General features: G+C 43.3%; 1 protein-coding gene across 1 annotated transcript; it reads left to right on the top strand.

The window, feature by feature from the left end:
* Window positions 1–6,963: 6,963 nt before the first annotated feature.
* LOC311124206 (mitotic checkpoint serine/threonine-protein kinase BUB1 beta-like) lies at window positions 6,964–12,462 on the top strand (the record flags this gene model as incomplete). The annotated part of the gene is made up of 6 exons (XM_084198397.1): window positions 6,964–7,008; window positions 7,070–7,231; window positions 7,612–7,742; window positions 8,259–8,424; window positions 8,943–9,058; window positions 12,330–12,462. 6 exons carry the CDS (start codon window positions 6,964–6,966, stop codon window positions 12,460–12,462), a joined length of 753 nt encoding a protein of 250 aa, XP_084054523.1.
* Window positions 12,463–12,969: the final 507 nt, after the last annotated feature.

The following is a 12,969-nucleotide window of genomic DNA, read 5'->3' as shown; positions in this document are numbered from 1 at the left end:
ACAGCGATTACATCATTGAATCTTCTTGGGTATGATGCTACAACCTTGGCACATCTGTATTTGGAGAGTTTCTCCCATTCTTCTCTGCAGATCCTCTCAAGCTCTGTCAGGTTGGATGGGGAGTGCTGCTGCACAGCTATTTTCAGGTTTCTCCAGAGATGTTCGATTGGGTTCGGGCTCTGGCTGGACCACTCAAGGACATTCAGAGACTTGTACCGAAGACACTCCTGCTTTGTCTTGGCTGTGTGCTTAGGGTCGTTGTCCTGTTGGAAGGTGAACCTTTGCCCCAATCTGAGGTCCTGAGTGCTCGGGAGCAGGTTTTCATCAAGGATCTCTCTCTGTACTTTGCTCAGTTCATCTTTGCCTCGATCCTGACTAGTCTACCAGTCCCTGACGCTGAAAAACATCCCGACAGCATGATGCTGCCACCACCATGTTTTACCATAGGGATGGTGCCAGGTTTCCTCCCACGGGGCACTTGGCATTCAGGCCAAAGAGTTCCATCTTGGTTTCATCCGACCAGAGAATCTTGTTTCTCATGGTCTGAGATTGTTTAGGTGCCTTTTGGCAAACTCCAAGCGGGCAGTCATGTGCCTTTTACTGAAGAGTGGCTTCCGTCTGGCCACTCTACCATAAAGGCCTGATTGCTGGAGTGCTTCAGAGATGTTTATCCTTCTGGAAGGTTCTTCCATCTCCAGAGGATCGCTAGAGCTCTGTCAGTGACCATCGTGGTCTTGGCCACCTCCCTGACCAAGGCCCTTCTCCCCCGATTGCTCAGTTTGGCCGGGCGGCCAGCTCTAGGAAGAGTCTTGGTAGTGCCAAACTTCTTCCATTTTAAGAATGATGGAGGCCACTGTGTTCTTGGGGACCTTCAATGCTGCAGAAGTTTTTTGGTACCCTTGCCCAGATCTGTGCCGTGACACAATCCTGTCTCGGAGCTCTATGGACAACTCCTTCGACCTCATGGCACTGTCAACTGTGGGACCTTATATAGACAGGTGTGTGCCTTTCCAAATCATGTCCAATCAATAGAATTTACCACAGATTGACTCCAATCAAGTTGTAGAAACATCTCCAGGATGATTAATGGAAACAGGTTGTACCTGAGCTCAATTTCGAGTCTTATAGCAAATGTTCTGAATACTTATGTAAATAGGGTAGTTCTGTTTAATTTTTAATATATTAGCAACATTTTCTAAAAACCTGTTTTCGCGTTGTCATTATGTGGTATTTTGTGTAGATTGCTGAGGATTATAAAAAAATAAAAAAATAAATTTTAGAAAAAGGCTTTGTCATTATGGGGTATTGGCTTTGTCATTATGGGGTATTGTGTGTAGATTGCTGAGGATTATTTCCCTTTTAATCCATTTTAGAATAAGGCTGCAACGTAACAAAATATGGAAAAGTCAAGGGGGTCTGAATACTTTCCGAATGCACTTGTTAGCAGTTGATGTTATTCTTCAATAACACAGACCCCCAAAGCAAATCAGGGGGAGAAAAATATATTTATTCAAAGAGAACCAATCATTGTTATGCTTGAAAGTAGATTGTAGATGTTTATTCTTCCCTGTCCTCAGTGTTTTCCCACTGAACAAAGAGACAGGATGTAGTTTATACCCAAGCCTTGCCTGTGGTTTACTAATTAGAATTCCTTGCAATAACATTGGTCCAATGGCCAAATACCAAGTATCCCATTTCAGGCTCAATGTATAGACCATTTGGACCAATGCTAACTTGCCACATGTAGCTATTAGTCCCAGACTGGAACCCCTACATAGATACTAAACAGATGTTGAACTGAAAAACAACTGTTTCCATTTATCGTTAATTCCCTGCGTTGTATATTTATCTTGGAATACTCTTACACACTGTATATAGGCAACTGTATCAATCATTCATTTGTTCATGTCATCACACACCATGCAAGTCATTGAAATGCAATCAATCATTTTTAGTTTTAAAATAACAAAGCAACTCTTGATTCATTAGCGTAAACAATAAATAAACCGTTCCATTTAGGAAATTGTATTCACGAATCAATGTAACTGTTTTTAGTCTTTGCTGTAATAAAGGCTTAACAATAAAACGTTACAACAGACTCTCTGGTACGCTTATCATTTATTTACAATTTAGTGTGCTTCAACCTGTCAGAAAAGCTCAGTTCATATGGTGGATTTGATTACCTGAATGTGCGTATATTCTTCAGCTTTTGTATTTGATTTGATTAAAACACACCATTCACCCTGTGAATGGCACACATACACAATCCATGTCTCAATTGTCTCAAGGCTTAAAAGCCCTTCATTAATCTGTCTCCTCCCCTTCATCGACACTGATCTGAAGTGGATTTAACAAGTGGCATCAATGAGAGATCATAGCTCTCACCTGGTCATTATATGTCCTGGAAAGAGTTCATAATGTTTTGTACACTCAGTGCATATCACACCAATTGACTTTTTTAAAATGCTTTTCACACAGGTGACATTGAGACATTCTCTACATCCAGAGAGCAACAGCAGGAAGATCGCAGAGCTAAGAGGTCTCACCACTGCCCACATTGTGAGGAGATTTTCCCAATTCTATCAAAGCTAAAACTACACCTAAAAATACACACAGGAGAGAATCTGTATTCCTGCACTGACTGTGGGAAGAGCTTCACAACATCACAGGCTCTGACAGTTCATCAGAGAGTGCACACAGGAGAGAAGCCTTACGCCTGCTCTGACTGTGGGACGAGTTTCTCTCGACTAGACAGCTTAAAAATTCATAAACGTATACATACAGGAGAGAAGCCTTACTTCTGCTCTGACTGTGGGGCAAGTTTCTCTCAATTGTGCCACTTAAAACAACATGAACGTATACACACAGGAGAGAAGCCTTACTCCTGCTCTGACTGTGTGAAATGCTTCACATCATCAACTGATCTAAAAATTCATCAGAGAACACACACAGGAGAGAAGCCTTACTCCTGCTCTGAATGTGGGAAGAGTTTCTCTCAACTGGGCCACTTAAAAAAACATGAACGTATACATACAGGAGAAAAGCCTTACTCCTGCTCTGACTGTGTAAAATGCTTCACAACATCAACTGAGCTAAAAGTTCATCAGAGAAAACACACAGGAGAGAAGCCTTACTCCTGCTCTGACTGTGTAAATTGCTTCACAACATCATATCAGCTAAAAGTTCATCAAAGAACACACACAGGATAGAAGCCGTTTTCCTGCTCTGACTGTGGAAAGATTTTCTTTTAAATGGGCCATTTAAAAAGACACCAAGGTAAACATAAAGGAGAGAAGCCTTACCACTGATCTGACTGTAGAAAATGTTTTAAAACAACAGCTGAGCTAAAAGGTCATCAGAGAACACACACAGGAGAGAATCCTTACTTCTGTTCTTAATATGGCAAGAGTTCTCTCCCGATTGGGCAACGTAAAAACACACCAATGGTTACACACTGGAGAGAAGACTTATCACTGCACTGACTGTGAGACGAGATTCTACAGATTGGGCAATTTAAAAAGACACCAACAGATACATAAGAAGTGGTAGTGGATTGGATCAAATGAAGAAAGCGTAGAACACTATTGTAATCCTATTGTTTCTCACTGTGAGACAACTGTGCAGAGGAAAGGAAGCGTTCTAGAATGTTAGCCTCTCTTTACTTTACAGATCAGTGTTCACCTTGTCAGTTTTGGTGTGTTTTGTTAGCTTCTACTGTAATGATACTGAGATGACCTTGGATTTGCCCTTAGGGTTGAATATCCTCTTTGAGGCATCTCACAATGGAGTCTGATGGTTGACTGGGTGGTACTGCTTCCCTCTGCAGTTTTCTGTGGGAATGAGCGTACAAAACATTAAGGACACCTGCTCTTTCCATGACATAGACTGACCAGGTGAACCCAGGTGAAAGCTATGATCCTTAATGATGTAGTTGTGGTGTATTTATTATGGATCTCCATTAGCTTTCAGCAGAAAACAAGAAACTGCAGTGGGCTATGGAATGAAAACACTGGACACTGAACAATTAGAAAAACATTGCCTGGTCTGATGAATCCCGGTTCCTGCTGTTTCATGCTGATGGGAATATTGAATGTCACTGGAAATTATCTTTTTTAGTACAAAACATAGAAACGCGCCATTTCCACATATGTTGATGTTGGGGTGGTGCTGGAGATGATGAACATGGGAGTTGAAACATTTACAAATGTCCCTTTAAGGGAAAAACAAAAGGAAAATGGACCAACTGACTTGTTGGAGAAGTGGCATCCTATGACGATGCCACATTGAAAGTCACTGAGCTCTTCAGTGAGGCCATTCTACTGCCAGTGTTTGTCAATGGAGATTGCATGGCTGTGTTTGATTTTATACACCTGTTAGCAACGGGTGTGGCTGAAATAGCTGAATCCACTAATTTGAAGGGGTGTCTACATACCTTTGTATATATAGTGTACTTTGCATGTTAGCTTAGCATGCAACTTCTTAGCATGTTCATTGTAATGTAACATAACATACTGTATCATACTAAATTGAGTGGTATGTTTTTTTGTAACATATACAGTGGGGGAAAAAAGTATTTAGTCAGCCACCAATTGTGCAAGTTCTCCCACTTAAAACGATGAGAGAGGCCTGTAATTTTCATCATAGGTACACGTCAACTATGACAGACAAGTTGAGAAAAAAAAATCCAGAAAATCCCATTGTAGGATTTTTAATGAATTTATTTGCAAATTATGGTGGAAAATAAGTATTTGGTCACCTACAAACAAGCAAGATTTCTGGCTCTCACAGACCTGTATCTTCTTCTTTAAGAGGCTCCTCTGTCCTCCACTCGTTACCTGTATTAATGGCACCTGTTTGAACTTGTTATCAGTATAAAAGACACCTGTCCACAACCTCAAACAGTCACACTCCAAACTCCACAATGGCCAAGACCAAAGAGCTGTCAAAGGACACCAAAAACAAAATTGTAGACCTGCACCAGGCTGGGAAGACTGAATCTGCAATAGGTAAGCAGCTTGGTTTGAAGAAATCAACTGTGGGAGCAATTATTAGGAAATGGAAGACATACAAGACCACTGATAATCTCCCTCGATCTGGGGCTCCACGCAAGATCTCACCCAGTGGGGTCAAAATGATCACAAGAACGGTGAGCAAAAATCCCAGAACCACACGGGGGGACCTAGTGAATGACCTGCAGAGAGCTGGGACCAAAGTAACAAAGCCTACCATCAGTAACACACTACGCCGCCAGGGACTCAAATCCTGCAGTGCGAGACGTGTCCCCCTGCTTAAGCCAGTACATGTCCAGGCCCGTCTGAAGTGCATTTGGATGATCCAGAAGAGGATTGGGAGAATGTCATATGGTCAGATGAAACCAAAATATAACTTTTTGGTAAAAACTCAACTCGTCATGTTTGGAGGACAAAGAATGCTGAGTTGCATCCAAATAACACCATACCTACTGTGAAGCATGGGGGTGGAAACATCATGCTTTGGGGCTGTTTTTCTGCAAAGGGACCAGGACGACTGATCCGTGTAAAGGAAAGAATGAATGGGGCCATGTATCGTGAGATTTTGAGTGAAAACCTCCTTCCATCAGCAAGGGCATTGAAGATGAAACGTGGCTGGGTCTTTTCAGCATGACAATGATCCCAAACACACCGCCCGGGCAACGAAGGAGTGGCTTCGTAAGAAGCATTTCAAGGTCCTGGAGTGGCCTAGCCAGTCTCCAGATCTCAACCCCATAGAAAATCTTTGGAGGGAGTTGAAAGTCCGTGTTGCCCAGCGACAGCCCCAAAACATCACTGCTCTAGAGGAGATCTGCATGGAGGAATGGGCCAAAATACCAGCAACAGTGTGTGAAAACCTTGTGAAGACTTACAGAAAACGTTTGACCTGTGTCATTGCCAACAAAGGGTGTATAACAAAGTATTGAGAAACTTTTGTTATTGACCAAATACTTATTTTCCACCATAATTTGCAAATAAATTCATTAGAAATCCTACAATGTGATTTTCTTGATTTTTTCCCCCTCATTTTGTCTGTCATAGTTGACGTGTACCTATGATGAAAATTACAGGCCTCTCTCATCTTTTTAAGTGGGAGAACTTGCACAATTGGTGGCTGACTAAATACTTTTTCCCCCACTGTAACTGGGTGAAAGTGTTGTGGTCAGATGAGACCAAAATTGAGCTCTTTGGCATCAACTCAACTCGCCGTGTTTGGAAGAGGAGGAATGCTGCCTATGACCCCAAGAACACCATCCCCACCGTCAAACATGGAGGTGGAAACATTATGCTTTGGGGGTGTTTTTCTGCTAAGGGGACAGGACAACTTCACCGCATAAAAGGGACGATGGACGGGGCCATGTACCGTCAAATCTTGGGTGAGAACCTCCTTCCCTCAGCCAGGGCATTGAAAATGGGTCGTGGATGGGTATTCCAGCATGACAATGACCCAAAACACACGGCCAAGGAAAGAAAGGAGTGGCTCAAGAAGAAGCACATGAAGGTCCTGGAGTGACCTAGCCAGTCTCCAGACCTTAATCCCATAGAAAATCTGTGAAGGGAGCTGAAGGTTCGAATTGCCAAACGTCAGCCTGGAAACCTTAATAACTTGGAGAAGATCTGCAAAGAGGAGTGGGACAAAATCCCTCCTGAGATGTGTGCAAACCTGGTGGCCAACTACAAGAAACGTCTGACCTCTGTGATTGCCAACAAGGATTTTGCCACCAAGTACTAAGTCATGTTTTGCAGAGGGGTCAAATACTTATTTCCCTTATTAAAATGCAAATCAATTTATAACATTTTTGACATGTGTTTTTCTGGATTTCTTTGTTATTCTGTCTCTCACTGTTCAAATAAACCTACCATTAAAATTATAGACTGATCATGTCTTTGTCAGTGGGCAAACGTACAAAATCAGCAGGGGATCAAATACTTTTTTCCCTCACTCTAGGGTGCTATGGATGCAATGACAGTCCATGAGATCAACATGATCGTATTGACAGTTAGTTTACAAGGTTCTCCAGCTGAGTTGAGCTCTAACACGTCACTGTCGCCTTGTGCAGCTGGAGCACAACACAGTGCCGTGGGACTTCTACATCGGCTCACAGCTGAGGGAGCGACTAGCCCGGGACTCCCAGGCACCCGTCCACGACGCGGGGCGCTGCTTCCTGTTCCAGGACGGCTGCGTCACAGTCCACAAGGCCCCCCAGCAGAGCACACTGCGTGTGGGTAGTTCCACCTCCGTCCTCCTTGCATTATTGCACCCTCTATCCATAGACATACACAAAAGTGGTAATTAATGGTACTTCATATTGTGACGTTTTGCCAAGTATGTTATATCCACACCCCAAAGAATAACAATAGCTCTGTGTATAAACCATTTATAAAATGAGATGACATCATCTTGGGTGGTGTTCAGTAGGCATTAAACGGAAGAAAATGATCTGAGACGAGGAGGTTCTATTTGAACTCGTCCAGTAAGAACCGCTAGTTGTTGGGGGTTCTTTTTGCATAACATTTTAGCTATGATGTAAAGAACAGGATTCTAATAAGAAAGAACCGTTGATAAGGTCTGTTGTGGTTCCTCCCCTTCTGGCCTACACAGGCGGTGGCTGAGGAGACCTTTGAGGAAGTCGTGGCCTCCCTGGCCATGCAGACAGTGGAGCTGGTGAGACTCATGCACTCCTGCCACCTGATCCACGGAGCCCTCAGTCCAGACACACTGGTCATGAATCGGTATGCACACACACGGTCCAGCCACGAATGCGTATGAGTTGCCAAACACAGACTTGCATGCATAGTTCAGACGCCTGACATACAGGCATATTACTTAGACACATTAGGCCTTGCATGCTTGCATACACCTTTGTTTTGTTCTTTTTAGAGCCTCAGGTGATTTTAGACCACACGCACTAGTTCCTCCTATAAGGTCCCTATGTGCATATGGCTAAAAGTCCCTGGACATATCACATTATGAAACCAAGAAAGTCATGTTTGATAAATACAGCCATACTTAAGATTAAGATCTCCATGTTTTTCTTAAAGCTAAGAGTCCTTAATGGTTGCCACGGCCACAACCGTTTGGGATATTACAAAAACTAAGAAGTTACTGCAAACAACACTTATTAAAAAGGGACATCATTGGACGCGGGGGGGCAACAGTAGTGCCGTTTCCCTAAACGTGGATTAGATCTTTAAATCCGTCAGATAATCTACCAGTCTTAGTCTTCCTTTCCTTTCCACCCCCCCCAGTCCTCATGATGAACCAACGGATGAGATTGGTGCCGCCGTGGCGCTGGACTTCTCCTGCTCCGTGGACCTGGAGCTTCAGCCGGAGGTGACTGCAGCACACAGCCTCCCAGCTGCCCAGGACTTCATCACACAAGGCCTACTAGCCCCCTCTGCCAGCCCTTATCAGGTACGGTGCATAACCTCTCTCTTGTTGGCATCGTCACATGGCTACGTGCTCTCCAGAGGAAAGTCGAAAGATTTCAAAAATAAAGTCGAAAGGTTTCACTGTTTTTAAATTGATATGGACGCCCCCCCCAAAAAAAATCCTGGCCTGCCCCCATCAGCATCATCTTTATGCTCACTTTATTTACAGTATGTAGGATGTATTTGAGTTATTCAGTGATTTATTGCATGGCCCAATACTCTTCTGTACCTCACCCACCCATATGTCTGTTTATTAATGTGTTTCTCTTTTTAATCATGTTCTTGTCTTATGTAAGCTGCAAGCAAAGTTTGAAATGTGTTCTACCCTCTTGTGGCTTTGAGTCTCAAGTGACTCTTGTTATGTAAACTGCCACATGTATTTGTGTAAGTAAATAAAGCCCATCTAAAAATCTACCAGATACCTCCATTTACGATTCATAGAGTTGCTCTGCTCTAGTTCAGTAGCTATCGCCCCCCCCACCCTCCTCTCCCTGATTACAGGTGGATCTCCTGGGTATTGCAGAGACTGTGCACACTCTGCTGAAGAAGAGAACCATGCGCCTGGTTAAGGAAGACTCAGCGTGGACACTGGAGGAATATCAGGAAGCACACCCCAGGTACAGTACGGTTTCCTCTTGTCATGTCCTGCCACTGGGTCCTCACAAGGCCCGCCTACTCCACCAATCGGATGAGGGGGTGTGATGACACGTGTGCCGGCTTGCGGTTGGTGGGAAATGACCAATCAGATGAGGGAGGGGCAGACGAGAGACATGCATTTATTTTATCTAGTGTTCATCAATCATTTGCTTATTTATTATCTAATGAAACCAACCTTTCTAAATGCAAAGTTGTAATTGGATGTCTTATTCAAACTCTACTTGCAAGCTTATTTGCCCTTACTCATAGTTACTTGTCTTAAACCAAAATAGGTTTAATATCTGCATTGTTTTTAAAATGGCATGTAGACAAATTGACACCTTGATTTTTATTTTCAAAATCCACAAGTAAAATGTACAGTTTCACAGATATATATACAGCTCTGGAAAAAATTAAGAGAGCACTGGAAAATGATCAGTTTCTCTGGTTTTACTATTTAGAGGTATGTGTTTGGATAAAATTAACATTTTGTTTTTATTCTATAAACTACTGACAACATTTCTCCCAAATTCCAAATAAAAATATTATCATTTAGAGCATTTATTTGCAGAAAATGACAACTGGTCAAAATAACAAAAAAGATGCAGCGTTGTCAGACCTCGAATAATGCAAAGAAATTAAGTTCATGTTCATTTTTAAACAACACAATACTAATGTTTTAACTTAGGAAGAGTTCAGAAATCAATATTTGGTGGAATAACCCTGATTTTCAATCATAGCTTTCATGCGTCTTGGCATGCTCTCCACCAGTCTTTCACATTGATGTTGGGTGACTTTATGCCACTCCTGGCGCAAAAATTCAAGCAGCTCGGTTTCGTTTGATGGCTTGTGACCATCCATCTTCCTCTTAATCACATTCCAGAAGTTTTCAATGGGGTTCAGGTCTGGAGATTGGGCTGGCCATGACAGGGTCTTGATCTGGTGGTCCTCCATCCACACCTTGATTGACCTGACTGTGTGGCATGGCGCATTGTCCTGCTGGAAAAACCAATCCTCAGAGTTGGGGAACAATGTCAGAGCAAAAGGAAGCACGTTTTCTTCCAGGACAACCTTGTACGTGGCTTGATTCATGCGTCCTTCAAAAAGACAAATCTGCCCGATTCCAGCCTTGCTGAAGCACCCCCAGATCATCACCGATCCTCCACCAAATTTCACAGTGGGTTCGAGACACTGTGGCTTGTAGGCCTCTCCAGGTCTCCCGTCTAACCATTAGACGACCAGGTGTTGGGCAAAGTTGGACTCATCAGAGAAAATGACCTTACTCCAGTCCTCTACTGTCCAATCCTTATGGTCTTTTGCAAACCTCAGCCTGGCTCTTCTTTGCTTCTCATTGATGAAGGGCTTTTTTCTAGCTTTGCACGACTTCAGCCCTGCCCCTAGGAGCCTGTTTCGAACCGTCCTCACCGTGCACTTCACCCCAACTGCCGTTTGCCATTCTTTTTGTAGGTCACTTGATGTCATCCTACGGTTGTTGAGTGACATTCGAATGAGTTGGCGGTCATCCCGGTCAGTAGAGAGTCGTTTTCGCCCTCTGCCGGTCTGTAGCTTTGTTGTCCCCAATGTCTGCTGCTTGACCTTGTTCTTATGAACCGCCGTCTTTGAAATTTTAAGGACGGAAGCAACCTGACGCTCACTGTATCCCTCTGCCAGTAAAGCCAGAATTGAACCCTTCTTTTCCTCACTCAAAACTTTCCTTTTCAACTCTTTTGGCATGGTCCGTAGTTATTTTTTGATTAATATTACTTTTGAGGTACTATTTGGACTGTTTTTGCCATCCAGCTGGTCCTATTGCAAGAGGATAGTAATGACCACAGCAGTGATTTTTTATACTTTTCATCGTTAAATAAGATTTGGTTCAGGTGATCGCATAATCAGTACCTAATTCAGTAGAATGAGGTGTGCCTGTGTTGGAATTCAACAGACACTGGAATGGAATGGCATACATGTAGAGATGCTGATTTAAGAAAAATTTGCAGTGGTCTCTTAATTTTTTCCCAGAGCTGTGTGTGTGTGTATATATATATATATATTTTAAAAAATTAAGTTGACAACTTTAACCCTGTTGCTTTGTGAGGTGTTGAAGTTCAGTTAGCCATTGTTATGTAAATGAAATCTGAAAAGTACCATCTGAGGGCTCATGCCATGCCAAATCTTTTCAGCCTCCTGAGGGGGAAGAGGTGTTGTCATGCCTTCTTCACAACAGTGTTGGTGTGTTTGGACCATAATAGGTCCATAGTGATGTGGACACCGATGATCTTGAAGCTCTTGACCCGCTCCATTACAGCCCTGTCGATGTGAATGGGGGCGTGCTCGGCCCTCTGTTTACTGTAGCTCCTTTGTCTTGCTCACATTGAGGGAGAGGTTGTTGTCCTGGCACCACACTGCCAGGTCTCTGACCTCCTCCCTGTAGGCTGTCTCATTGTCGTCGGTGATCAGGCCAACCACCGTTGCGTCGTCTGCAAACGTAATAATGGTGTAGGAGTCGTGCACGACCACGCAGTTGTGGGTGAACCGAGTACAGGAGGGACCAAGCACGCACCCCTGGGGGGCCCCCGTGTTGAGGGTCAGCGTGGCAGATGTGTTGTTGCCTACCCTCACCACCTGGAGACGGCCCGTCGGGAAGTTCCAGGATCCAGTTGGAGAGGGATGTGTTCAGTCCCTGGGTCATTAGCTTAGTGATGCGCTTGGAGGGCACTATGGTGTTGAACACTGAGCTGTAGTCAATGAACAGCATTCTCACATAGGTGTTCTTTTTTTTCCAGGTGGGAGAGGGCAGTGTGGAGTGCAATAGAGATTGCAAGATCTGTTGGGGCGGTATGCAAATTGGAGAGGGTCTAGGGTTTCTGGGATAATGGTGTTGATGTGAGCCATGACCAGCCTTTCAAAGCATTTCATGGCTACAGATGTGAGTGCTTCAGGGTGGTAGTCATTTACACGGGTTACCTTGGCGTTCTTTGGCACCGGGAGTATGGTGGTCTGCTTGAAACATGCAGTTATTACAGACTGGGTCAGGGAAAGGTTGAAAATGGCAGTGAAGACGCTTGCCAGCTGGTCAGCGCAAGCTCTGAGTAAGTGTCCTGTTAATCAGTCTGGTCCTGCGGCCTTGTACCAAATCCATGAAGGGAAGTGAATGAGTGCACAATTCGGGAGAAAGGACACATTATTCGATTATTGGGCCGCAGGTATTGTCTTTCATCCCCTGTTCCTCAAGCAAACTCTTTTTATTTACAGTGACCGGAGCGATGCGTTTTGGAGCAAGTTCTTCCGGACCGTTCTGAATCCCGGAGACAGGCCTTCTGTGTCAGTCCTCACAGAGCTACTTGAAGACATGAAGAAGTCTAAATTTGCTTGCTATGGCGCCTAGTTTTTTTCCTAGCACTGCCTTCCTAGTACACTGTCAGTGTGGCTATTTAGATTTTCTTTGTCTCATATTTGTAGATGTTGCTGTTGTAATAATTGTTTTGTTAGTCTCTTTATCTGTTATGATTTCAATTTAATTGTTTTATTTCTGTTAAATGCAGTTGATTGTTCAGAATAAAGTATAGCTTTTATTCATTATGACTGTTTTGCTTGTTTTTTCAACGGTTGTATTCATTTTTAGCATTTACTGCCTGTATACAGTGGGGGAAAAAAGTATTTAGTCAGCCACCAATTGTGCAAGTTCTCCCACTTAAAAAGATGAGAGAGGCCTGTAATTTTCATCATAGGTACACGTCAACTATGACAGACAAATTGAGAATTTTTTTTCCAGAAAATCACATTGTAGGATTTTTAATGAATTTATTTGCAAATTATGGTGGAAAATAAGTATTTGGTCACCTACAAACAAGCAAGATTTCTGGCTCTCACAGACCTGTAACTTCTTCTTTAA

Source organism: Coregonus lavaretus, assembly GCF_964263955.1.
Source record: "Coregonus lavaretus genome assembly, contig: HAP1_SCAFFOLD_5218, whole genome shotgun sequence".
NCBI classification, from domain to species: Eukaryota; Metazoa; Chordata; class Actinopteri; order Salmoniformes; family Salmonidae; genus Coregonus; species Coregonus lavaretus.
Note: the sequence above shows the minus strand (reverse complement) of the source record. Positions and strands in the feature narration are given on the sequence as shown.